At 43.3% G+C, this 27,963-nt stretch overlaps 1 protein-coding gene across 2 annotated transcripts; it reads right to left on the bottom strand.

The window, feature by feature from the left end:
- Positions 1–971: 971 nt before the first annotated feature.
- Positions 972–27,963, bottom strand: LOC147904453 (zinc finger protein-like protein). Of its 2 annotated transcripts, XR_015542261.1 has the most exons (8): positions 27,424–27,963; positions 26,841–27,316; positions 26,595–26,709; positions 25,538–26,203; positions 20,311–20,385; positions 19,811–19,936; positions 1,533–1,901; positions 972–1,413 (listed from the first exon to the last, which is right to left on the bottom strand). XR_015542261.1 is itself a non-coding variant. In XM_087386529.1 (7 exons), exons 1-7 carry the CDS (start codon positions 27,757–27,759, stop codon positions 1,623–1,625), a joined length of 2,073 nt encoding a protein of 690 aa, XP_087242655.1. In that variant the 5' UTR covers positions 27,760–27,963; the 3' UTR covers positions 972–1,622. The 2 variants fall into 2 exon arrangements, 1 of the variants encoding a protein (XP_087242655.1); XM_087386529.1 differs by having other exon boundaries at positions 972–1,901.

Genomic DNA, 27,963 nt, shown 5'->3' with positions numbered 1-27,963 from the left:
TAAGTAAAAACCCGTACAATTCAATTGCAGCTTAAGCATTTACACGATTGATAAAATAAAAGATCCGTTGTACACTTTCTCACAATGTCAGAGTGCTCAAAGTCGAGTTTCATGTTGTAAATCGCCCTGTCCCCCATCTTTAAGTTGAACCTACTCATTCCTAAAACTGCAACGTCTCTAATTTGCAAGTAATACTCCTCTTAACCTGGTACCAAACTCAAAAGCCTCTAATTGCTAAAACAACTTTGTAAAACATATTAGGACGCTACATATACCATCTTGAAAAGTACAACACAGTAAAATCGATTTTTAATGCATAACTGAAATCCATTGCATGTGACATAAATTTAAGATAAACATTATAAAACATAAAGTGCAGTACATACATTATGGCTTTAACATTATGACTTTAACATTAAGACACTAGATAGCGTTTGTCTCAAAACATGTGTACTTGCCACCCTGATTCCTCAGGTGCCCAACTAAAATATGCATAGTGAATCTACAGAGTGGGGGCTGGGGAAAAGCATGCATATCAAAGTTTGCATTTTTATCGAGGGCTACGTTGTAAATAGGGAGCAATCAATCTGCAAAATGGATTTCAAATTCCCAAGGAGCAATTGCTTCTACTTGCGCTTACAAAATCCATTCACGTATGCATCTGTCGTCTGCACCAAAATTTGTAAAGCTCAGTCTATCTGACAGCAGAAGCTTTAGGTCTGTGCAGGGTGTATGTGTGGATTCTCCAACCTGTTGCATGCATCAACTCTTAAGTCCCTCGATGTTACATGCAAAATTGCAGATCTATTATGTGAAATTTTAAGAATGAAGCTTCTTGGAGTTGACGATGCAAAACTTACCTGCTTATACCATAAATCTATGAGCTGGAGAAGAATTCATCTATGAACTACAGAAGATTTCATGTTCAATTTTCTAGCCTCACTTACCCACATTCTGCCAATCCTGTCGTACCATTGCAATTATTAGTCAAACAAAAACAGTACAATAGTCTGTCTCCTGTAAACCCAATGAAAGGCCTATTAATCTGTGTACCATATTCAAGGTAAGCCTTTCTCATTAAAACTGACCACTGTGTCTTACAACAGCGTATGAATTGCTATTCATAGAGATGATATGTTCTGGATTGCTCTTAATCATAAGACCAAATAATGAGAATCTAATCCGAAAAGCATTTTGTCTCCTCCAAAAATAAAGAGCCAACCACTGAGATATACTCAAAATGCACTTGCCTGCAGTAGAAAAGGGACTAAAGATCTAATTGTTACCATGCATATTCTGACAGAATAATATTATTTGAGATCAGAAACCCAGTACACATGAGAGCTAAGCTTTTTGCCCTTCAAATGAATAAACTCTTATCTCGGAATCACATCTCAGCAGAGATAGATCCACCTGCAAAATAAAATGGCAAAGAACATACAAAATTCAAACTACAAATAGAAGATAACCATGTAGGAGTACGACAGGACTGAAGGAACTGACGTGAATTCTCTTGATTCCTTTTCACTCACATTCATGGCCAACTGCTGTCCCCAATAGAGTCACATCTTGGCAGCAAGCTGGAATACTAAAAAGATAGCCACATCATCTACACAGGTTTTCTATTTATTCTTGTCACTCTCCAACTCATCAGCTTCAAGAGCCACTCTGTGTGCCTGCACACAGGCTGTACTGCAATATTGATATGAAAACCGATAAAAAGGTGTCCTGCCTGCCAACGACACACCACAGAACGAGCAGCAACTACCCAAGTTACCCGAAGAACTCGAGCTGACATTGTTTCTCAAGCTCGTCTCCATCCCATGTGTCATAGAAAATATTCTTTTTTCAGCTGCTGAAGCACGTTTCTCTCTTTCAACAGCTTCCGCTTGTTTTACTGCCTGCGATTCGACAACAAGATGCTAAAACTTAAAAACAAGATACAACCTCATTGGAATTTTCTGTCGTTACTCATATTGTTTTTAATACTGAAAATGAGTGAGAGCTAAATTGATACAGAACTAAACCAGAAAGTTCAGATCTAAAGAAGATTCTACTGTCAGTTTTGTAAATCAAGCATTTGGGAAATTCACATTGACCAGCTTGCAGCCAGGACAAATGGCTTTGGCTGTGGGCCTGTCCAGTCATGGCCAGGACATATTAGCCTTATGTTTAGGAAAAGGGTAGGAGAGGAAGATCATGGGCTGGATCTTCAACAGAGACTTGTGAGGGGCTGCACAAGGACAGGAGGAAGTCAATCCTTTTTAGAATTCAGCTTAGTATTGAACTCTTGCTGTATATTCTATTTCAGTAATGAAGTACAAGTCATGAATGTCTTGCCAAGTACAACTAGAGCCCTTATATAGGTATGGCCCAGGGTAGTACAAAGCAGTATTGCTTATGGGATTACCTCCTAGGATGCCACGTGGCAACTTATGGTATCCCCTAAAAAAAAGAAGAAAACACTTACAAGCCAATAAAGGCCTTTCTACTAACTTTTAGCCTAAGTAAAATGTAACCCTTTGTTACAATCCTCCCTCCTCAAATAGAAATTTGTCCTCAAATTTGAAAAGGCTGTAACCTGGACATACAATGCTCCTTGTAAACCTGAACAGCTCAATTTTGGTCATATCAGCTGAACAATGAAGTTTCTCAGTCAAATACCTCCCTCTAGGCATGCTGATCTGTAAATGGATCATATAATATTCCCAAGAAATCAAGCAATCGGGTGGAAGAGCTATGCTGTCCAATATAACAGATTTGATCATATAATCCAGTGAGAGAGATGCTGATCTGAGAAAGGATAGTGAATGCTGGCTGCAGCATGTCCATATATGCTATATAGCAAGAAAAAAATCAAATCTGCTCATACAGACTCAATTTTGGCCATAGAATTCAGCTAAGCAATTGAGGGTACTGCTCCACAATTGTAGATGGCTGCCAAGAAGACTCCTCATCCAGTAGACCTCTCCATTTGATAAGATATTCCATGTAGGACTTGTTCCTCAACACATGATCTCTAAATCCAAGGATCTTCTCAGGTATATACTCAATTTGGCCCTCTTCATCCATAGGAGGTAGCTCTTCCATAACTTGCTCCTTAGGCCCCAAATACTTCTTGAGTAGTGATACATGGAATACTTTGTATATTCTAGAGGATGGTGGGGGCTCCACTTCATACGCCACTTCCCCAACTTTCCTCAAAACCTTGTAAGGTCCATAATACCTATGAGCAAGTTTAACATTGGTATTACCTTTCAAAGAAGCATGCCTACACTTATGTAATCTGAGAAATACATAATTCCCTTCTTCAAAATGAAGATCTCTCCTATGCTCATCAGCATAATCCTTCGTCCTTGCTTGGGCCCTTACCATATTATCTTTACATTGCTGTAATAGAGGAGTCATGTGAGCCAAATCATCCTTGGCTTGCTGGCTTGTCAATGCTTGATCAATAATGGTTGATGGGACATGAGCTTTACAGCCAAACATGGCTTCAAAAGGGCTCATACCAATTGAAGTATGCTTGGTGGTATTATAACAAAATTCAGCTAGATGCAACCATTGATCCCACGATGCTTGGGTCTCAAAGCAAAAATGCCTTAGATACTCTTCCAACCAGCGGTTAACCCTCTCTGTTTGCCCATCAGTTTGAGGGTGATCTGCTGTACTTGGGGTAAGAAGTGTTTCCATAGAACTGAAAAGATCTTGCCAAAAATGCCCCATGAACTTAGCATCACGATCACTCACAATCTCCTGAGGAAGTCCATGTAATTTAAACACATTCTCCATGAATTGCTTAGCCACCTTGGAAGCTGTAAATTGGGTCTTAGTAGGAATGAAGTGGGCAGCTTTAGTAAGTCTATCAACAACCACAAAGATGCTGTTCCAACCCATAGAGGTCACTGGTAGACCTGTAATAAAGTCCATGCTGATATGTGTCCATTTACCTTGAGGTATAGGTAGAGGTTGTAGTAGACCAGCTGGCCTCAAATTCAACTCCCTGTTTTGTTGACAGGGCTTACAGCTTTGAACATAAGCAAGAACATCCTTCCAAAGCCCCTTCAAGTAAAAACTATGTTTTACCTTATCATACGTCTAGTTGAGGCCTATATGCCCAGCCATAGGAGATGAGTGAAATTCCTGCAAGATTAGCAGCTTATAGGAGGAATTTTCAGTAAGAAATATTCTATCATTATACCACAAGAGCCCACTGTGCAACTTGAAATTGGGATATTGCTGACAGTCAGGATCTTGCAAGTCTTGGAACATAGCAGCTGCTTGAGGATCATTGAGATACTCTTCTTGAATGCCATGGATCCAATCTTTATAAACCTCAGTAATAGATGATGAAGTACAAGCCCATATCCTGGAAAGAGAATCTGCCACAATATTTTCTTTGCCCATCTTGTAATCTATGTCAAAGTCATAGTTTTGCACAATGGATAGCCATCTCCTTTGCTTGGGTGATAGAGAAGACTGAGATAGAGAATATCTGAGAGTCTTATGATCAGTCTTGACCTTGAAATGACTGCCATAAATGTAGTGGTGCCACTTTTTGATTGCATGAAGTATTGCCAACATCTCTTGGTCATAAATGTGGAAACTTGACTCCTTGTCATCCAATTTCCAACTTTCAAAGGCAATAACTCCATGACTCTGCTTTAGGACAGCTCCAATGCCCCTTCCACTAGCATCAGCCTCAATTATAAAAGGTTGAGAGAAATCAGGACATACCAAGATAGGCCCTTATTGACACTGTCAGACCATTAGAAAGCATTCTTTTTTAGAAGATCAGTGAGAGGAGCTGCCAACTTGGCAAAATTGTTAGAATTATTATTATAATTTAGCAGTGACCAATGTCATGTAATAAGTAGGTTAGGGGCACTTTTCCCTCATTTAGAGGTTTTTCCCCCTAACCACAGTTAGTTCACTAACTACGGTTAGTGAAGGATAAGGTTTTGTCACTTAGACAAGACCCATTCCACTTCTTGTATTAGTCACTTTTTCTATTGCAAGCACTACGTTCAGCTCTCTTGCTCTTATATTCTCTTTTCTAACATTTGATATCAGAGCCCAGGTTCTGCTCTTTTGCTTCCTAGCCCGCAAGCTCCCTGCTCCCGCAAGCTCCAGCCCGTACAATCTGTACGAACTGTTTCCGTACAGCCCGTACACTCGTCATATACCCGTACAGCTCCTACACCACTCCACTTGCGCCGCCATTCAGTACATTTTGTAGCACCGCACCTGCGCCGTACCTTCGTTGTACAACTATCGTACAACAGTACGATCATCCGTACTGTCTGCATTTCGCACGTGCGAACCGTACATCTCATACGTCATCCGTACCATCGATTAGCTCGTCAGTGTGCCGTACGTCCGTACACAGGCGTTCGTACACAAGCATTCCGTACTACGTGTCACCATTCCGTACCTGGCTGCGCTGGTTGTCCGTACTCCGTACAGGTTTCTGCAAATCCGTACACATATGGATTTCCGTACATTTTGCAGGCCCTTGTACTTTTAGTTGGCATCCACACTTTTGTGAGGTTATATTCTTGCAGGTACTCGAGCAGTTGTTTTCTGACAGGCATTATCTGCAGATAGCCATTGTTTGGCTTAGATCTTGCAAAGAATTTAGGGCATTCTGTATTTGTGGGCAAACATTGCAGGTTGTCCAAAATTTGGGGCTTTTGTAGGCTGAGTGCAATTTGTGCAACATTTGGGGCTTTCAGACCATTTGCCCTCTTTTGTATGCAATTTCCCACAAGAAATTGGGGCTTTTGCATTTGGGTTGCAATTTTGCAGGTAAAAGGGCATTTTGAAAGTTTGCAAACAGTTTTGGACTCAGTACGAGTCAAATTGCAAACTTTTGCCACTTTTTGCAGATTCTATTTGCAGATTTTTGGGGCACTGAGCAGAGCACTGTGGTTCATTTTGAGCAGATTTTTGGGGCATTGAGTAGAGCAATGTGGTGCATTTTGAGCCTTTGACAGGCTGTGACAGTATTTGTCACTGTGGGCATATTATTCTTTGTAGACTTTACTTGTGCATTTTATATCCCAGGAAGGGATTTCACCTGGTCTGTCTGCTGTATTTTTTCTGAGATTATCTGGTGAAAATGGCTCAAAACAACTCAAATGAGGTGTTCGGGGTTCTCACACAGGAGGATAAGTTGGATGGCACCAACTACTACTTGTGGAGTTTCATGGTTCGCAATATCTTGGTTGGCAGAAATCTTTGGGATTATGTCAATGGAAATGAAGAAAGACTAGATACAACGCCTATACCTGTCACTCCTACAACTGGAGGCAGGGGTAGAGGTACAAATACAGCATAGGTGATTGGAGTAGCCGCTCCAAGAGCTCCCGCAGCAAAGCAGAAAAGATGGGACTCTAGAGATGCACAAGCTCTTTCAGTAATTTCTATTTCTGTCAAGAGGTTCATTGTACCTCATATTCGGTCATGCAAGACATCTATGGCAGCTTGGGTAATACTTGAAAGTATGTTTGCAGCAAGGAACGATGCCAGGGTTTCCTTTCTGAAGCGAGAACTTTCCCATATACATATGGAGGAGGGAGATTCCATGAATTCTCACCTCACCAAGCTTCAGGATCTCAGGGAACAATTGCTGAACATTGATGAAGTCATTCCGGATTCAGAGATGATCTCCACCACTCTGAACTCTCTTCCTGAGTCCTATCTCGGTTTCCACACCTCGCTGAATTTGTCATTGAGGGGGCAGCAATCCTCTCTCCTTTCACGAGTTGGTAGGACTTCTGTTGCAGGAGGAACAAACACGCAAAAATATGGCAACCCAGGCTAGCGAGCATGCTATGCTCTCTAAGTTCAAGCCCAAGGGTAAAGGGCAGCAAAAACCACATGCCCATCAGCCCACACATCAGCATAAAGCTCATTCTGGACAGCCTTCTTATAAGGCACAGGGTGATACAAACAAGCAGAAAAAGAAGGGCATCTGTCATTATTGCAAGAAGCCAGGTCATTATATTGGAGAGTGCAAGAAGCGCATAGCCAAAGAAAAGAAAAGGGATTCCGGTATGGCTGTATCAGATGCATCAGGTCCACATTGCCATGATGGAGGAGATGTTGCAGCCAACTTGGTTGAAGAGCACTATGCCTTTTTGTCTTGCACTTCAGATTTTTTAGTGGGTAGTTCAGATACTACAGCCACTAATGATGATAACCCATATGCTTTTTTGACTTGCAGTTATGATACTTCAAAGGACGAATGCTCTTTCAGTGTTGATGAGACACTACATACTTGGTATTTTGATAGTGGTGCTTCAAAGCACATCACTTCCAAGAAAAAATCTGTTTGTAACTCTACATTCTTCACCCACCAAGAAGAAGTTAACTTATGCAAATAATTCTTCTTATTCAGTGTGTGGAGTGGGAGACATTATTCTCACATCCACTGATGGCATAGATTTCAGAATTTCAGATGTACTCTATGTGCCAGGTATAAAGAAGAATTTGCTTTCAGTGTCCTCACTCAATAGAGGAGGATTTCAAGTTGTTTTTGATGATGACAAGTGTGCAGTTAGAGACAAAGAAAATGAATATGCTTTGAGATTGTCTGGCACTTTGTATCGGGGTATTTTTCAGCTTGATTTATGTGAAAAAAGATCCCATCTTGCATTATCAGTTAGCACTCCCACTGCTGCGATGCAAAATGCGGAGTTATGGCATGCCAGGTATGGGCAGCTTAATGACACTTCAAAGGCATGATATGGTTGATGCATTACCTCCTTTGGAGTCGCCTCCTCCTCATGCATGTGAAGGTTGCATTCTTGGCAAAATGCATAGGCTTCCCTTCAGAAGGATGGTGCAGTGAAAGCTACAAGAAAATTGCAGATTATTCACAGTGATGTCTGCGGTCCCATGAGGACACCTGCTTTTGGGGGTTATCTCTATTTTGTTACATTCATAGATGACTTTACCAACTACACTTGGGTCTATGGTCTCAAGGCAAAATCAGAAGTGTTTATGCATTTCAAACACTTTGTGGCTATGGTTGAAAATGAGACAAGACTCAAGGTGTAGACGAGGGGGGGAATATATGTCTCATGAATTTGAGACATTTCTGGAAGAAAAAGGCATTATGCATCAGCTTACAGTGAGACTTACACCTCAACAGAATGGTAAACCTGAGCGGAAGAATCGCGCCGCCATGGAAATGGATAGATGCATGCTCACAAGTAAGAAGTTGCATCACAGGTTTTGGCTGGAAGGCCTCATGTGTGCCAAATATATTTTAAATCGGGCTCCTACAAAGGCTTTGAAGACTATCACTCCCTATGAGGCATGGCATGGGAGAAAGCCTTCAATGGACCATTTAGCCATGAAAGTGCATTTACTTGATTTGGCATACAACTGGTGTGTCCTCAATACTTCCAATACTTAATGGACATGCAATAAATGCTCTTCATTCATTTTGTTGTAGATCAATATATCATCAAAGAATACCAACACAAATTTATAGAGGAAAGGCTGCAATACCTTGTTCATTAGGGCCTGGAAAGTTGCAGGTACATTGGTTAGACCAAATGCCATCACTTTGAATTGATAAAGCCCACGTTCTATCCTGAAGGCAGTTTTATGTTCATCTCCCTCCTTCATTCTTATTTGATGATAGCCTAACCTTAAGTCAATTATCATAAACTCTATCTCTTATTCACAAAGCTCTATTCCTACGTGGATACAAATCACGGGCGATGGCATTCGATTGTTCCACCCAGCCAATTCTCATGGATAGCAGATCGTCAAATTTTCATTCTTTTTTTCGTTATTTCTTTCATGCTTATCCATGAGACCCTCATTTCCCTAGATAGTTCTCCTTGCCAAATGTCAACATTTTAGCCTCTCCACTTGGTGCACCTAGGCCCTAGCACTCAGAACTACCTAGTCAATGCCATTCCACCCTCACCTAGGACCTTGGCAGTTACTTCTCTTGACCATTTCAATTACGCACATTAACTATTACAAAAGTTGGTCATCTTAAGAGAAAATGCCCACCGATCTATCCGAGGTCATGCTATCTCGGCTAGAGCATAACATTCCTTCCCTCTTCAAGCATCAGCGTCCTCGATGATGAAATCTGGGAACGCTCTCCGTAACTGGTATACGGATTCCCAGGTAGCTTCCGATAGAGGCTGACCATGCCATGCAACCAACACCGTGGGTATCTTCTGATTTCGTATTTGCATTGTTCCTCGGTCCAGGATTCTCGTTGGTTTGCGCCTTGCAATATCCTCTATCTCCTGAAACAAAACCACACCTTCGATTAGTGAGTCACCTGTATGCAAAAATTTCTTTAAGCGCGAAACATGAAAAACCGGGTGCACCTTACACCCCTGTGGCAATTCCAATTTATAGGCTACACTGCCTATTCTCTTTAGAATTAACCACGGCCCACAGTATCGAGGTGATAACTTAGCACACTCTCTTGAAGTCAACGACTTCGAGTGCGAAGGAACTCTGAGAAAAACTTTTTCTCCTTCTTTAAATACTCTTATAGACCGATTTTCATCCGCATATACCTTGGCTCTATCCATAGCCTGGCGGATATTAGCTCTCGCAAGTGCTAGCATCTCCCGCATCTGAACTACAAAGTTCGCGGCACTAGGCACTTTCTGAGGTACTCCAACTATAGTCGGATTGGCTGGTCTATAACCATAGTTCAGCTCAAACGGACTGAACCCGGTAGAGGAATGTTTCCTATCATTGTAGGCAAACTCCAACAATGGCAACCACTTGTCCCACGTATGTTTTCTCAATGACACATATGTCCTCAGCATATCCTCTAAAGTCTGGTTGACTCTCTACGTCTGACCATCCATCTCAGGATGATCCCCACTACTCATTCCCAACTCAGTCCTTAGGGTCTCAAATACCGCTGTCCAAAAATGACCGGTAAATCTAACATCTCTGTCTGACACTATGGATCTAAGCAATCCATGCAGACGAAATATATGTCTAATAAACAAATCTGCCACTTGCGGGGCACTAACAGACTCTCTAGTCGGAATGAAGTGAGCCATCTTGGTTAGACGATCAACCACCACAAGGATAGAATTATATCCTCCTTGTGTTGCAGGTAGCCCTACAATGAAGTCCATGGAAATGCTCTCCCACTTACTTAGTGGTATTTCCAAGGGCTATAAAAGTCCGGGTGGCTTCACCTGCTCGGCCTTACTTACCTGACACGAGAAACACCGTGTCACATATTCATGAATATGCTATTTCATCTTTGGCCAAAAGAAATCTCACTTTACGAGATCATATGTCTTCTCGACACCTGGATGTCCCGCACACAGGCTATCATGGCATTGTCGAATGACTCTCTGCCTGAGATCATCCTGACCAGGTACTACAATCTTGCCATTTCTAACTAGCATACCATCCCTTATGGTATATCTTGCATAAGTTTGGCCTTTTCTGGATGCCAGGTCATCCTTTTCACTTTCCCCGGGTTTTAACACATGAGCTTTAGGCCATAAGCTCTGGACAAACTCGTCCACCTTTTGAGTTTCTCTTATCTCGGTCATTAGAGCACTCTCTAATACCATGAAACTCAGGTTGTGCATAATGCGAGACAACGCATCAGCCACCTTATTGTCTTTTCCTCTTCGGTACCGAATCGTTAGATTAAACTCCTGCATGAGCTCTGCCCACCTAGCTTGGCGGCCCCTCAAGTCAGGCTGTTTACAAAAATGTTTCAGAGTATCATGATCCACATCCACATAAAACTCTGAACCATACAAATAATGTCTCCATGTTTTCAAAGCATGGATAACTGCATACAACTCCAATTCATGAGTTGCCCAATTCCTTTGAGAGGGAGAAAGCTTCTTGCTTTCAAAGGCTACTGGCCTTCCCTCTTGAAGGAGAACTGCTCCTACCGCAATGCCACTTGCATCGGTTTCTAGGAACAACGGTTTTTGGGGATCAACTATTTTTAACACCGGTCCTGAGACCACAGCTTGTTTTATGGTGTTAAAACTTTCTTGTTGATTCTGTCCCCAAATAAAAGGTACTTTATCTGAGGTTAGATCAGTCAATGGCGATACGATTCCGGAATATCCTTTGATATGCCTTCTATAAAACTGGACAAATCCCAAGAATGATCGTAACGCGGTCAGACTCTGAGGGATTGGCCAAGTTAGTATCGCAGCCACTTTCTTCGGATCCATTTCTACCCCCTGTGGAGTAATTATGAACCCTGAGTAATTATGAACCCTAAATATTCAAGCCTAACCATACATAGTATAGTTTTCTTCTTATTCACATAAAGACTGGCTTTCCTCAAAGTACTGAACACTATCCTTAAGTGTTCACGATGCTCAGTAACACTTTTACTGAATATCAGGATGTCGTCAATAAAATGTACTACGAACTTTCCGATATACGGACGTAGTAAATCGTTCATAAGCATGACGCATGTCGCCGGAGCATTGGTAAGTCCGAAGGGCATTACCAAAAACTCATAATGACCAAACCTGCTTCTAAAAGCGGTTTTATGCACATCCTCGGCTCTAATCCGGATTTGATGGTAGCCGCACTTAAGATCTATCTTGCTGAAAATCACGGCTCCATGTAATGCATCTAGCAAATCATCAATCCGAGCCATCAGATACCTGTGCTTAACAGTGATATTATTCAATGCTCTGTAATCTATACAGAGGCGAAACGTATCATCCTTTTTCTTCTTTAATATCACTGGCGAAGCAAAAGGTGAGAAACTTGGTTGAATCTGCCCCAACTTGAGGTATTCTTCTAGTTGTCTACGCACCTCCGCCTCCTCAACAAAACTCATTCTATAGGGAGGTCTATTTACAGGTTCTGCCCCCAGGATCAGTTCAATCTTATGTTGAACTTTCCGCTCTGGAGGTAACCCATAAGGTAGTTCATCCCTAAAATATTCAGAGAACTCCTCTGTTATAAGATTAGCCAGCTTGGCCATCTCACCACTTTGTGCAACATCAGTGCTAGTCGAAGAATCACCAACCGGCTCTACCGATGCTGTGCAAAGGAATAAAAACTCTACTTGAGCCTTTCTGATTTCCATCACGGAAACCAACGGTCCCTGAGGTATATCTTTTTCACCTCGCAAGACATAAAGCACATCATTCATCTTGAATTGCTATACGTGTTTTTTCCAATCAATGGCTGGATTCTTTCTAGAATGCCACGCCAAACCCAGGGCTATATCTGCATGAGCAAGCTTGGTCATTTCAAAATCAAGCTTCTCAGCATAGTCCTGAATCCGAAGCTCCAACTGGGTAACCCTTTGGTCCCATACTTCAGTTGAACTTCCATCTGCCATCCTGACTGTATACGCATAGTCAGATGGACTTGTCTTTAATTTCAGGCTCTTCACGAGCTTGGAGTTAATCACATTGTGAGTTGACGCCGAGTCAAACAACACAATGACATCATGACTAGCCACTTGCCCTTTCATTTTAATTAACTCAGTATCATTAAAGGCCGTATACCCCGTTGTTGCGGGCTTAGATAGGATGTTATCAGGTGCACTCGTCACTAACTTAGCAACAGATACACATAACAAACAAGGTACTAACCTCTGAGAAGGTCCCGCCAGTTGCATCTGCATATGTTCCGCATTGGGACTCTCCTGCATTTCCACGTCGCATTCAGATATTATCATATTAGCCGTGCGACGGTCTTTATTCAGTGGACAATCCTTCCACTGATGTCGCTGAAGGCAGCCGAAGCACAATCCTTCTTTCCTAGCTTTCTCTTTTTGTTCAGGGGTCAACGAGGACTTTGACCAAGCCCGGGCTGCCATTGGAGTTATTTTCCTTTTCACCCCAACGGTGGTACTTGTTTTTACTGGTCCCTCAACCGGCTTCACCTACTTGGTTTGACCACTTGGCTGCGAGACACTTGTCTTTGAAATCCATTTCCTCTGAAATCCCCCTTTTTTCGGGTGCTCATACTGAGTCCCTGCCTGCACAAATCCACCAGATCTGCCTCTGGCATCCTCATAGTTCAGGGCTACTGCAATAGATTCATCTAATGTAGTCACATACTTAGCCCGAACTTCCATTTTGATCTTGTCGTTCAGTCCATAGATATAGTCTTTTAACTGAACCGACATAGGGAGAGGGTCTGTTATTTTCATGACACATTCCCTGAATTTGTCAGTGTACTCTGCCACTGACAGACTCCTCTGACGAAGATTTCTATAAGCATCCCAAGCTCGGGATTCTTCATCAGGTGGGAGAAAATGTTTCTTGAATTCAGCTTTAAACCCTTCCCAGGTGGTTGGAGCAACTTGATCCTTCTGTTGCTTTATCCACCATCTGTCCGCTGCCTCAATAAACAGGTGGGTGGCCTCGCGGATTTTCTTTAGATCAGATCTAATTTCACAAATGGCGAAGGCTTCTTCCCACTTGTGTAACCAAACCTCGATCACATCAGAGCTGCGCTCGGTCATCCGACCAGCGTACTTCTCCGATCTATAATTAGCGATATTAGGCACTTTGACCCTTGCGCGCTCTAAGGAATGTATACTGGGCTCTGGCTCTGCTGGAGCTTTGCCCTTATCAATTCTAGACGGTCTAGCCGACAAGGCTTGCACCATCTCCCTGATCTCATTTTGACCAGCATTCACTTGAAGCTGCTGGTTCATAATCTGCTGTAAAGCATCTTCTAATATCGAAATCCTACCAATCAAAGTAGGTGCTGCCTGATGTGACATCTGTTGTGTAGACTGCACTCTAGACTCACTAGGATTCACCCTAGAATTCTGCCCTTCTGCCTCCATAGTTCCACAATGGAAGATGGGGTTTTTTTTTTTTTTTTTTCAGTCTTTTCTAAAACCCAAATAACCAATACATACACCCTTCACTTCTGTTCTGCTTTCCTGGGGTTTTTTTTTTTTCTTTTCTACGGTACAGAAATAACAGGACCATATGAAAACAGAAAAAAACTGCATGGAAAGAAAGGGCTCCCTGGTTGTTTCGCAACGATCCGGCTGCTCTTTCTCAAACGTACAGTCTCCCTTCGAAGTCCATTCCAAATAGGCTGTGCAGGGACCTTCGAATGCCTCGGAGGCGGTGCTTCTGCAGATCAGCAAGCGAGATGCGACCGGATATGCGGGCTATTGATTGACGTGACGCCTTCACGCTACGTAGACTATCATTCCGCTCCAAAATCATATATTGCCAACTGTATGGCCTAGTTTCGTCAACGGCGCGCAACCTGTTCCATATTCAGCCGTCCGTTAATTAAATGCTTCATAAGCCACAGTAGCCCACTTGCGCTACGTCCCCTGCGCTCAAGCTCCACTTGGGAAAACATCGTCAACCTTGACGACCTCCATCGCAATAGTCCAGCACCCACAATTCATAGGCCAATCGGATTTCAGCGCGTTACGGGACCTCCACTAGCCTTTCACGTTGACAATCCGGAACGCCATCGATGCTTTCCTCTTCGTCAACACCTCACGGGCTTCCGTCGATCTGTTTGACACTCACGTCGCTACCCTTACCTTCGTCGAAATCTTCCGCCACCAAGGGTTCCTCGTCACGGACAGCCAACGATCCTCCCCTCACCTAGCTCGTCGCTCTTCCAATGATCTCTTCCTTGCCTTGAGCTCTGATACCAACTATCATAAACTCTATCTCTTATTCACAAAGCTCTATTCCTACGTGGATACAAATCACGGGCGATGGCATTCGGTTGTTCCACCCAGCCAATTCTCATGGATAGCAGATCGTCAAATTTTCATTCTTTTTTTCGTTATTTCTTTCATGCTTATCCATGAGACCCTCATTTCCCTAGATGGTTCTCCTTGCCAAATGTCAACATTTTAGCCTCTGGTGCACCTTTTTTTTACCCCTCTTGGGGCACATTAAAAACCACTTGCCCCTTGGCATTATTGCACATTTAGGTGCACCTAGGCCCTAGCACTCAGAACTACCTAGTCAATGCCATTCCACCCTCACCTAGGACCTTGGCAGTTACTTCTCTTGACCATTTCAATTACGCACATTAACTATTACAAAAGTTGGTCATCTTAAGAGAAAATGCCCACCGATCTATCCGAGGTCATGCTATCTCGGCTAGAGCATAACATCAATCTTTGTGAAGTACTTTGCCCCTCTAAGTTCATCCAGTAGATCATCAATTCTAGGGATATGAAACCTATTCTTAACCGTCATTTTGTTCGAATCCTTGTTATCAATACACATTCTAAATGAGCCATCCTTCTTCTTAACCAATAACACAGGAGAGTGTAACAAATTCCTTGTCAAGGAGTTCCTTTATTTGCCTTGCCACCTCTTCCCTTTCAGCTCTAGAAAGTTTGTATGGAGCTTTGTTGATTGGCTTAGATCCTGGCTCCAACACAATTGCATGATCCACATCTCTCATGGGAGGGAGATGGTTGGGAAGATCAGCAAATACATCAGAGTATTGCTGTAATAGGGACTCCATGTCTTTATCCTCCACCCACAACCCATTACCCTCTTGAGACTTGGTCAATTGAATAGCATAAACTCCACAAACACTTTTGAGGTCTCTGGCCATTCTTCTTGCAAAAATTAAGGACATATTAGGAGATCGGTGACCCATCAAAGTGATGTGCTTACCTTCATGCATAAACTTCACATACAGCCTGTTAAGGTCCATAGAGAATTCTCCCAAGGTTCTCAACCATTCACAACCAAGGACAATGTCAATAGATCCCATTTCCAAGACAAATAGATCTCCATGAAAAGTATAGTCTTGAGAAAGTTGCACTTGAGCAGCCTGACAATGTTGCTTACTCTGGGAATGCTGACCATTAGCCACCTCAACTTTAATCCCATGATCCAAAGTGGATGGGCATAACCTCACTGTTTGAAGTGTCTTTGCATTAATGAAGTTATGAGTACTCCCACTATCAACCAAAATGTGGACTGGTCTGTTATTGATTGTTCCTTTTAACCTAAGGGTTTGAGAGCCCTTGCAGCCCATAAAAACATCAGGAGATATGCTGTACACAACTAATTGTGTATCCCAATACACTTCATCATCATCAACAGCATCATTTCCATCAGAATTTTTGATCTCATCCTCATAACCTTCAACAACTTCAATGTTCCATTGTCTAGATCTATTTGAGCAGCTTGGTAAACTATCATCCATAAGCATGGTATCAAACATGGATAACCCACCTGGATCAAAGGGAAAGGTGGTCCCCTTTTTGGAACTATGACCCTCATCATCATCAAGGCCTTCATTCACACAGTCCTGATATTCATGAAATTCAAATTCTGTTGCAGAAGTATTAGGAGCAAGATCCTCATCAATCTCTAGAATCAAGCTCAACTTTGCTCCTGTTTTTGCTTTGCACACATTTCTATGTTCAGGAGTCCACTTCTCACCACAAAGGTAGCACAAATTCTTCTTCTTCCTGTCATCAATAATTGCTTGAGATAACTGCTTAACCAACTTGTTTCTTTTATCACTCAGATCATCCTTTGGAGTGGGTTTAAAGGATGACTTTACATCTGTAGCCTAGGTGCAGGAAGTTTGCTTTCATCATTGGAAACCCCTTTGACCATAGGTTTAGTTCCAAAGTGACCAATACCCAAAGTCTTCTCCTTCCCATTGTATTTGGGTTCATAAAGCTCTGCCAACTGCATGGCCTCTTTAAGAGAATTGGGCTTTTGAGCTGCAACATCTAAAGCAATACTTGGATGAACTTGAGCATTCTAACTCTTTCATCAATACCATGAACAAACAGCGCCAATTTCCAAAACTGTCTGATATAAATTTTCACTGATCCTTGCTGAGTAAGATCATACCACTTACAAATATATTGATCCCTAGTGAAAGGAGATATAAAAGTTTTAAGCGAGATATAAAAGTTTTAAGCAACTGATATTCTCAGTAATAAAAAACCAGATCACTATCACACTTTGTCAGTTGCATTCATGGAGCTAGGCAACCATCTGCAGTAAAGCTGACCCGAAATGGAGCTGTACATCTGAAGTTCGCAGCAATTCCTCCATGCCAACCAATCGAAATAGCTCATAACTCCTCCAAATAGTCTTTAATCACCACCAGACTTAGGGAGCAGCCTTATGAGATTAGTACGAACAGATCAAGCCAAGAACACCTTAGTTTGGTGCAGGAAAACAGCAGATCGTCGCTTTCTTCAGTCTCTTGCGCCAGAGAGAAAATTCACTTCAATGTTGACTAAATACTCCACCATTTTAGGATTCTCACACATAGAAATGATCAGGGAAGCAAGGGCTTTCCACTGATGCAAGAAGCCCCAAATTCTGAGCACTTTGAAAATCAGGGTTTCTCAAAGCCTGCCATGTGGCAGCTCACAATAGAGAGCACTTCTGGCACTGAATTTTTGCACAGAGGTAGGCCCTAGGCTCAAGAGTAGATGCTCCAAATTTCAAAGTAATTGGATAAAGAATTTCCCACAAATTCCCACGAAAAGGGCTCTGATACCAATGCAACAAGACTGCTCCTAACTAACAGTAAACACTACTAAGTTTAGTAGAATTTGCAGGAGAGTTAAGTAGTGTAGTACCTTATGCTTAGGAAAAGGGTAGGAGAGGAAGATCATGGGCTGGATCTTCAACAGAGACTTGTGAGGGGCTGCACAAGGACAGGAGGAAGTCAATCCTTTTTAGAATTCAGCTGAGTATTGAACTCTTGCTGTATATTCTATTTCAGTCATGAAGTACAAGTCATGAATGTCTTGCCAAGTACAACTAGAGCCCTTATATAGGTATGACCCAAGGTAGTACAAAGCAGTATTGCTTATGGGATTACCTCCTAGGATGCCACGTGGCAACTTATGGTATCCCCTTTTAAAAAAAAGAAAACACTTACAAGCCAATAAAGGCCTTTCTACTAACTTTTAGCCTAAGTAAAAAGTAACCCTCTGTTACAATAGTGGACCCCAATTCTCTTTGGCCTTATATTAAATGTCCAGATGATGGAGTCGTTGGAGGAGTGGCTAAGAGGGATCGGTCAGGAGCTGTGGATATTACATGACGACAATGCCATCTTCCATATTGCTTTCCCCGATGACAAGAGCTGTGGATATTACATGATGACAGTGCCATCTTCCATATTGCTTTCCCCAATGACAAGAAATTGTGGTTATGTAGTGGCAGTGATTCATTAAGAGAGAACTGAGAAGTTCAGTAGGTGTCACATTGGCCTCGGAGCAAGGGTGCAGATAGGCTAGGAGTCTCGATCCTTTCCTCTTGCATTAGCATGCCCCTCTGGGCCTCTCTCAGGTGTGGTGCAGCAAGCCGCAGCATCAGCTGTCCCTTGCGAGGGCCCAAGCCCTCCGTAGAAAGGCTCGTGCACAAGTGGAAGGTTTTGAGCAAGCTGGCCCCTCCCTTGTGGTCATTTCGGGGAGTGGAAGCTCCTGCCCTTAACTTCAGCCTAGCTCCCTTGCAGTTCGAAGTGCTCGAGTTCCGGATCAAGGCTTTTTTACTTGGGGCTTTCACTCTTAGTTTTCACTTTTTTGGGACAGCTTTTGGTGGTTGTTTTAGGCCATCAAAGTGCACCCCACAGCCCGCCTGCTCTTTTGGGTCGGCTGCCTTTTGTTTACTTTTGGTGGCAGAGGTTCCAAAGGGCTTCGCCCTTGTTGCTTTGGTGGTTTTTTCCTCTTTCTTCCTCCAGCAACACAGCAATTGTGTTATTCCTCTAAAGTGCGTATCTTGGTGGCGACCGTTGGTCTGGCTAGAGGGGCTCACATGGCAGCACCCTCGACTCCCAAAGCCATTAAGGTTCTTCTCTCTCCAAAGGACGAACACCAGGTGAAGAAAACCATACCGTCACTATAGGGCAGGCCGGTGGTAGGCAAGATAGTTGGCTCACGCCAACCAGGAGCCAAGTTCGTGATTGGATCCAGCCGAGCTTAGCATTGGATGGGGACCACATTCAAGAGGTTACCATCTATGGCAGAGGGGTTTTCCTTCTCCATCTAAGTTCCCCGACCCTACTCGGTCACTAGTGGAGCATAGCCCGATCCTTTTGGGCCCGATCCTTGTTTACCTTATTAGTGATTTTAAGTTCAAAATCTCAAATTCAGAAATTGCAACTTGAAAAATGCAGGTCATGTGTGTGAGAACAATAGCAAGGGACATTCATGAAGTCATGTGTTCTCAGTCTTTTACTGCATTCCCACACGTGTGGTCACGCAAACATACTCGCACATGCGTGTGTATATGCGAGAGCATATGTTTATACTAAGGTCTTTCCCACTGTTGGGCATTGATGATATCAGTGCGAATGTCAGAGTAGCTAGTCTTTGCTATGTGTGGAGGAGTTAACCTTGGGGCTGGCTGCCATGAGTTTAAAAGTACGCTGTTTTCTTTGCTTTTACAGGATGAGTTTGGGCATGTCCCTAGATCTACTTATATGTGAGCATTTGCATTGCTAGTTGAGACAACATTTTGCTTTAGTCTTGCATGTTTTCATTCTCCCTTTTCAGGCCTTTTGCATACAAAGCAGGGTTGGGATCTAGCTAGGCAGAGGCAGTCTTCTTCAAAGTTCTATGTCCAAGACAGCTCCTGCTTCCTGCTGCCATTGTCTTCGACTGAAGGGTTGGTACAAAAGACTGAAAACAAAGTCAGGTATGGAGGAAAAGAATAAAAGAAAAAGGTGCAAACATGCATAAGTTTTAATTATGATCCAAAGGCGGTAGAGAAACAATTGCAGCTTGATCATAATCAAAAGAACAAACAAAAATAAGAAATTTTGGATTGAAAAGATGTTTGTTGCATCGCCACATTCTTACATCTTTGAGAACAGATGAGCTAATATTTTGATTTGAATTCAAAGGGCTTTCCAGAGCCATCATTTGACCGTGGCAGACAAGCTGAGAAGCAACTGCTTCTAGCTGCTCTGAACTGTTTGTTTGTGCCTGCGAAAACAAAGTTCAGTTAAAAACACTTCAAACTTCAGTAAAATACAGCCCACTATCCAGAAGAGGACATAACTGCAAGACCACCTCTTCATTACCCCCAAAAAAAAGACTCTACAGGAATGCTTTACATGCAGATGTATATGTCCTGCATCCGTCAGCATGGGTTAGCCCTCTGTTATACTTCTTTTTATAAAGCATGTACACACATTAAAATTTAAAGGAACTCATCTTAAAATACCTATATTTATTTGCAACATTATATTAGAGTGAGACCAGACTGATACACTTATGGACACAGGTTAGCCAATATTGGGGGCACAAACAACAAATCAGGACTCGCTCTTCATATCGACTATTTGAAATCAACATACCTCAAGTTTCTGCTTAGCCTTTCTCAACTTTTTCTGTTCCTTTGCCTTAGCTTTCCGTTTAGCTTCCTTCTCAGCCTATCACACAGAAAAAACAAAACACAACAAATAGAAATGATAAGCTGATTATTTGAAGCCCCTTAGCATCTAGTCATACTCCATTGCCTTCTGAATGCAACCAATATCTCAGTGATCAGAACTACTGTATATTTTGTATTTCATCAACCATACTAATATAAGCATATTGCAAGAAACAGAGGCAGCTAAAACCAAAAGTTTACAGCATTTTGCTAGACCCTTGAATCCAACACTCAGTCCAATGGCTGTCCATTATTGAACCATAACGAAAAACAGTATATGGACTTCCAGCAATTAAAGGATGATTAGGCTTACAGACGCTTTATAACAGAACTAATGAGTTTGTCCACAACAAAGGACTAATTGGTTGCAAAAGGATGTAGACAACAGACTCACAAGCATACGTTCACAAACACGACAAGATGCAAGATAAGAAACAGTTTGAAATCTCTCTTTAGAAAATCTCTGGAGTGATGCTGATGCATTCAGGGGCTACCTTATGCTCAAAAGCATGCAGAAATTGCAGGTGGCCCGATTAGCTCAGCAACCAATTTAACCCAGGACCTACATTGGGTCTCATCATTTGAGATCTCAAACAGCAACACGGCACAAAGGTCTTGGGTTATGTATCATGTGCCACCATAAATCACAGAGATTGAAGCAGCACATTCTTCTGGAGTACCCAGCCTATTTTCACACTTGTGAAAAATGGGAAGATCTCAGTGGCACTTCGAATCACTTCCTCCCTACAGGAGCTCTTAACCTACTTCCAGCAGTGTTGCAGTGAAGTAAGGTTTCCTGGTGTGTAAATTGAGCGATTGGGAGGCAAGTGGTGCAATATGGTGGGGCAGCTTTCTTGCTTTCCACTATCATGATGCTTATTGTGGTGATGGCATCTTAATCACATTTATACCACACTGCAATGCCTCGCAGGATTTCTATGGCAGAAGTATAATTTGTAATATTTGAGTTTGCCTGATTACTCATTCTCATTCAAGGCTCAGCAATTCCAAGTTGTTATGTCATACATTTGTTTTGCACTGGATTTTGTAATAACGAGGCTCAGCTAGGGGCTCCCACTCCAAATACCCGTGAACACATGTGATGGGTGTATCTGGGTGTCATCCAAGGCCTCTGTGCATCTAGCTCTCCAAATGTGCCAAGAGGAAATGCTAGCCAAAATCTCCCAAGAGGTGTCCATTGAAACATGTGAAGCTCTGAAAGGAATATGTGGTACATCCTGAAGAGAGCAGGGCTCTATCACCTGTCGGCGGATCGAGAGTGCCCAAGAAGAAGGCTCACCCTCATAAAACACCTGGGGCCTAGTAAGGGATAACCATGCGACCGAGCCCCAAGTCATGAAGAAAGGGGAAGTATGAAAAATGCTGAGTATCCGAGCAACTCCTTTCCAAACAATTCTCGCTTGATTGCAGTCCCAAAGGCAATGTCGCACTGACTCTTCTGCAGAATGACAGCGAGGGCAAGTGGGATCAGCCCCAAATCATAATCTCCACAGGTTCACTGCAATCCCTCCATGAATAGAAAGCCAAAAGAAAAGAATGATCTTTCTATTTCTATATCCTGACAGGCTGAAAGGCAACCTCTAGAAGAATATCATCCATGGATATAGAGAGTATACCTCCATCCCCAACGTCAAAGAAAAGCAATAATGCCTATGCTTGAAAATAGTGTTTCAAGCCACATTTCCAAGATCCATGGCAACAATAGTGAACTCTTCATCCCACAGTAGATTATATTAGTCAAATATTTGCAGCCACACCCCCTAGATAAAAGTGTTAAGTTGCTCCAGAAGATTTCATGATGTGGATTTTCTGCACTATTCGAAATTCTAACAGACATGTAAGCAAGATATTCCCTCATGAGCCTTTAATTCACTCACTGTGGAGGGGATACTCCTACTTCTTGTGGCCCTGGATATGACAATGGCAGCCTTAGCCCTTCCAAAAAGGTCAGCTCTTTTCACACGTCTTTCTCAGCTCTCTTTAGTTCCATCTCTCTCAGTTTTCATATAGATCTCTCAAGCTCCATATCTCAGATTTCCGTCTTCCGTCATGTCTCTCAATTCTGCTTCATGCCCGGGGACAGCACACGCCTCTTCAATAGCCTTGCACGGTCCACCTCTTCCGTGTGGGCAGCATTGGTCTTGGTTGAGATTGGGTTGCTTCTCACGCATCCGTGGGTCAGCTCTAGTGTTGAAGGGTCATTCTCAAAGTTGCATCACGCGCTCTCTGAATGAGTGTTATTATATATTTGCAGTTCTCCCAGTATAAAGCAAATTCTTCCCTATTTGGGAAAGGGAGCCTTCAGTGGGTACGGGGACCCAATCCGTGGTCGTCTACATTCTCTCTGTAGTTCTAATCTCTCTCTTCCTCTTTATGGTGCATATGCATACACCTCGCACAAAGGTTTAAAGAAGGTCTCGCTGCGCATTACATGATCATTAACCGTTGCATGTTACATTCGAGTTGCCATCGAAGTCCTCCTAAATCCTTTGATTTCCTGTTTGGCTCCACCTCTTCATCATTTAGGACTGTCTAGACCTCAGCATTCGATTTCACCTCGATCCTTCACTCTTCGATCGCGCTCACTCTTTGGAATCGTGGATTAACACTTAAGAATCTTTATTGTACTCAAAGGAAGTCATTTGGGCTGCATCAACCCTCTCAAAGGCCTGGTATGCAATTAGGCATAGCATCAGCCTCAGTTTGGACCACGTCTGGTTGCTTTGCCTTTAATTACTGCACGATCGATGTCGTTGTAGAACTTTGAAATCTTGCACTCGCTTCATTCATGGCAATGGATCCGCCTCACCTTTGTGCTCGTGCGCTCCTCTAGACCATCTTTCAAAGTTCTCTTGCATTTCATCCATGTGGGCAGGCACATGGTGTTCCCTTCGTTTGATTGATTTGCTTCGTTATCCAATCACTTGCTTTCAATCCTTTATGCTTGATCTCAGCCTCGTTGGCTTCAGGCTTCTGAGTTAAATCTGCAATTATCTATTGCTTCTTCTCATTCCAACCTTTGTATTCGATCTATATTCGACTCTCTATTATTGATATAGCATAGAACTTCCTCTATGCTCAATTAACGGTTTCATAATTGAACCTCTGCATCCAAAGTGTTTATCAAACGCTACATTATCAAACTGTAGGAGGTCAACATCTCCCAATGTCACATTGTAGAGAAAGAGAGGAAGAGAGAAAGAGAGAAAGAAAGAAAGAAAGTTTATTAAAAGTTTTTGGAAGACCAATGTGTCTATATGAGACTATGAGAAACCTGATACACGGATGAATCCAACTATATCCTAGAGGATCAACAAAGCCGTACTCTAAAACGCGTAGGCAATGATTTCTGTAGAAGCTAAGCTTCACTAGGAGCTCACTTGGTTCCAACAAGGTCCAGACTGTATGTAGCTGCAGGAGGTCCTCATGTATGACCTAGTTAACCTCATGATAGAGAAATGGCGCGTCAATGCTGTACGGGAAAGGAGGAAGTCTATCAATATGGAGCCCCAATCTCTCGAACCCCCTGTCTGTGTGTGCATACCAGCATCTCTGATCACCCACAACTACTAGGGCCATAGACGAGGATAGTGCAAGCCATCATAGTCTATGAAGTCCTAAAGTACAGTGACACGCCGTAGATGTGTGATGATATGAAATGCTGCATCAAGCTGCAGTGGGGAAGATCCAAACTCGGCCTTGCTTGTGGGTGTGCCCGCCCCGTCAGAAGTTAGGGTAGGCTGAGTGAGGGCCTTTGTTGTGGGTGTGCCCGCCCCCATGAGCATAGAGTAGGTAGAGTAGACCTGTCCACTGTGGAGGCCCCACCTTAGGCCTCCTGGTTGCCATTGCCATGTGTCAGCCACAATTGTGGCGCAGTGTGCAGGGCAATCTGGAGGGCCTGTTTGGCTACCCTATGGTGCTGCAGACTAGGCACTTGGAGGCCTTTTGTAGGTAGAGGTGGGCCAACCTGCTGGTCCGCCACCTAGGCCTGCTAGTCGAGCCTTGGAGGGCAGGGGGCTAGGTGCGTGGTAGCCCTGGTTGAGGGCAGGAGGGGTCACCCAGTGGGAGCAGCCTAGTCAGCTCTAGGGCCAGGGGCACATCCCTTTGTAGGACTACATAGCAGCTCCTATTTGTAGGAGAGGGGGTCGGCCCTAGGAGGGCAGTGGGTCGGCCCACCTCTAGTCAGTGCATGGCAGTGGGGGCAGCCCATTTATAGGGCTGCAGGAGTCGGCCCACCTAGGGCAGGGGTCGGCCCATTCAGTCAGCCCACTAGGGAGGGTGTGGCTGCCTATATATAGGCCCCCCTTCCCTTACTTGTCTCATCTCATTGTGGAGCAGTTGGTGCCATATATAGCAGAGGTTTTCCCCACCGGTTTGGGGGTTTTGTCCTGATATCCCTTGCAGTCTTGTGTGCTTTCTCCTCTCCTCAGTTTTGTGTGTGTAAGGTTTGCTCTCTCTCCATTTCCGTCCAGATCCGCTGCACTTCTCACACAAACACCGTTGAACATCCAGCTCGTCGCCTTTGAAACTCAGCATCCACTCCCTGATCGCATTTCATTAGTGAATGCCCTGCTATGCTTTTCTCTTTGCATATACAACTTCGCTTCCTATGGGTGATCCACACATGGGTCGCCTCTCTGCTGGGCCCCTCTTTGCTTTGCTCGGAAAGAGGCTGTGATACCAGTAGTAATGAATCAGATTCTCAGGTTCTCCTCAACTTCCTGGTTTCCATTCAATTCTGTTGGGGAACTAAGATCTATGGCTGATTTACGGGCCCAACTACAGCATTCAAAAGGCAATAGCACCCCCGTGACCGCTACACTGGGTATTTCTTTGTCTATCCTAATCTTTTCTCCACATTGTTGGAACCCTACAGTGAATGTTTGTTCTCAGGTTCACTATTTTCGTGCTGCAATATTATACAGTTCAGTTTACAGTGTGTTCTCTGAGTCGATTGCTGAAGGTGAACTTGTGTAGTGCATGATGTGTGAGATTTCTATCCTTGGCAATGCTTTCCCTCTGTTTTTCTACAATTTTACCATTAGTTTTGCTCGGCTAAAACCTTCTTTGGAGTACACATGAAGACAGGAGGTATGCAAGCTGGGAACAAGGGGGTTTGGGGGGATTACCTGCTTTGCAGCCTGTGCTGCTTCCAATTCACCTGTAAGTGCACTTGGCACATTTGCTGCATGCCAGTCCCACATTCCCATGTGCTCAGCCATAAACCTGCGAAATACATTCCTCGTCTCCTTGTTGATTGCAACGGTATACGGAGTGTGACCCCGTTCATCTCTAGAACATGGATCAGCGCCTTTCTCCAATAAGTTCAAAACCAGATCCAAATCACCCAATCTGGCTGCATCATGCAGTGGGGTCGATATATTGCCTCCTCTTGCAGCAGCCGCTTCAAGCTTGTTGAGCAACCCACTTGTGTCATTTGATAAAGTTCCATCATAGGTGACGCCCTCATCTGACTCTTGATGTGCTCTATTGACCGACAACCCTTCACTGAGCATCTCATTGCCTGATGTTGGCGACCCCACTTCATTAGACACATCTATGCACTCAAGTTTCTTGTGAGTAAGAGCAGTAAGCTCATTGAAAATGCGCTTAGCTTCCCTAAATGTAGGTCGGCGTGTTGTCAATGGCACAACACGAACTCGATTATCAACTCGATTCAGAGAAGCATCCTCTCCACCAAATAGTACATGGCTATTAGTAGCGGGTGCATGCACAAAGATGCAAGAAGCTGCTTCGAGATGACTTTTCCAAGAAGCCAGCATGTCTCGTACCTCCTGCAAGTTCAAAGAACATATTTCAATTCTCACAAAACTGATAGGGGACATAGATAAATTTGTACTATCGAGTTCTGCAGACTTTCAGAAAGCAGTTAAGACATATGGGCAAATTAGCACACACAGAATCGCAAAATTCCATGAATCTCTCTACTCAATTGATCAGACGCTTTCCGTAAGAACGTACTGCAGAAAAGATCCTTGAAGCCACAGCATCAAAATCTCTCACAAACATAGACTTGACCTATAAATACAACAGTTTGTCCATAAAGTACTCTTTGAATCTCACAGGGCTTACTCCCAATCTAATTCTTCTTGATGATTGACCCGACAAGACTAACTATTCCCAATGCACTCTTCAGTCCTCGACAGTAAAAGCAGAGAAGTTTACTCTTTGTAAAGCCGCTTCATTATGCCGCCGCAAAGAGGCACCAGCAGACTTTGGAGCCCTGCCACTTCCATCTTTGGATGATTGTTTGCCACCCGCCTTAGCTCTCACAACATACCTGCAACCTGGCAAACTTCAAATCAGTCTCATCCACATTGTAGAAAAAAATGAAATAAAAGCACAAATGAGGCAATTCAGTCTCTTTAGGCTAAGATCGATGCCAACGGTCTTCAGTAACCGACTCCTCACCTGTGGTACGTTTTGTGAGCAAGAATCGAGCCTGTCCTAGCGTCAACAACACAGCCAGCAAAATGTCCTCCTCTTAAAAGTAAGAAAACCCAAATGCTTTTATTCGCAGAATCCCGTTTAGCAACAAAGATTTTCAACCTTCGCAATAATTCATCTTCTGCCAAGCATTCTTGGCTTCCCATATTTGAGTTTCTCTTCTCTCTCACCAACTTTTCCTTATCTCCTAATAGTACGCACTTCCAGATGCTTACTATCTCTCCAACGTTTTGGAGCAGAAAAGAGATATGATTGGAGTTCGTAGTTCTAGATAAGTTTGATGATCGAGTTCCCCCTGATGTTTCCTTGTCACTATCAGTGTCATCTTCGTCTGAGCCAGATATACTCGACATATCATCGTCTTCCTGACGTTGTCCCAGGGCAAGTACCTCAAACTCTTCCTCTGTCACAGGTGGCTTTCCAATGAACCTGCGCTTAACCTGGAAGGAGAAGCATCAATTTAGTACGAGCGCTCGACATTATCCGCCCTGATTCTCAGCTAGAGTGATTATTGACAAGCTTGGCTTTTGCTAAATAAAGAACTCACGTTCAAGCGGTGAAAATCTGACTTGAAATGGGATCGTTGGTCATCCAAGGAAGTAAAGTCCAGGCTGCCGCAAGCGTTGCAGGTCCATCGATTCATAGTACCGGAACTATCCGAAACCTGTACAACGACAGTCTCCTTGTCCAGAGATTTATTTTCCGATCCGTTTGTTAAAGATAGGCCCTCAAGGACATGAGGAACGGCATCGAATACCGGATTTTCACCTCGGGACGTAGATGGGTCACCCCAGAAGACAACAGCAGAGTCGAAATATGTATGGGGTAGGTCAAGAAGGGATTTGGGTCTATCGGCGGACGGAAGGAATGAAGGCGGAGCCATGAAAGTTAGATCTTTGCGCTCTCTCTTTAGCTCGCTCTCTCTGTCAAAAACAAAAAGGACAGACAAAGCCAACGGTGAGAATATGGTAATTGCTAAGTCTGAGTCAGATCTCTGGCTCACTCAATGCCTCACAAAAACGCTCGCTTCGCTCCTAACGTCGATGCCCACAAACACTTTGTCCATGGAAACTCTCCACCTCTCTCC

Source organism: Dipteris shenzhenensis, chromosome 2 (genome assembly GCF_047967505.1).
Source record: "Dipteris shenzhenensis isolate YYH24624 ecotype China chromosome 2, Dip_SZ_1.0, whole genome shotgun sequence".
NCBI classification, from domain to species: Eukaryota; Viridiplantae; Streptophyta; class Polypodiopsida; order Gleicheniales; family Dipteridaceae; genus Dipteris; species Dipteris shenzhenensis.
Note: the sequence above shows the minus strand (reverse complement) of the source record. Positions and strands in the feature narration are given on the sequence as shown.

Bases quoted from the DNA above. Each gene is read 5' to 3' on its own strand.
- LOC147904453 (XM_087386529.1), bottom strand. From the start codon at position 27,759: ATGGCTCCGCCTTCATTCCTTCCGTCCGCCGATAGACCCAAATCCCTT. The intron at 19,937-20,310 runs GTATGTTGATTT...TTGTTTTCGCAG, and splicing joins AGGCTAAGCAGAAACTTGAG to GCACAAACAAACAGTTCAGA. The intron at 1,902-19,810 runs GTAAGAATGTGG...GTCGAATCGCAG, and splicing joins GCTCATCTGTTCTCAAAGAT to GCAGTAAAACAAGCGGAAGC.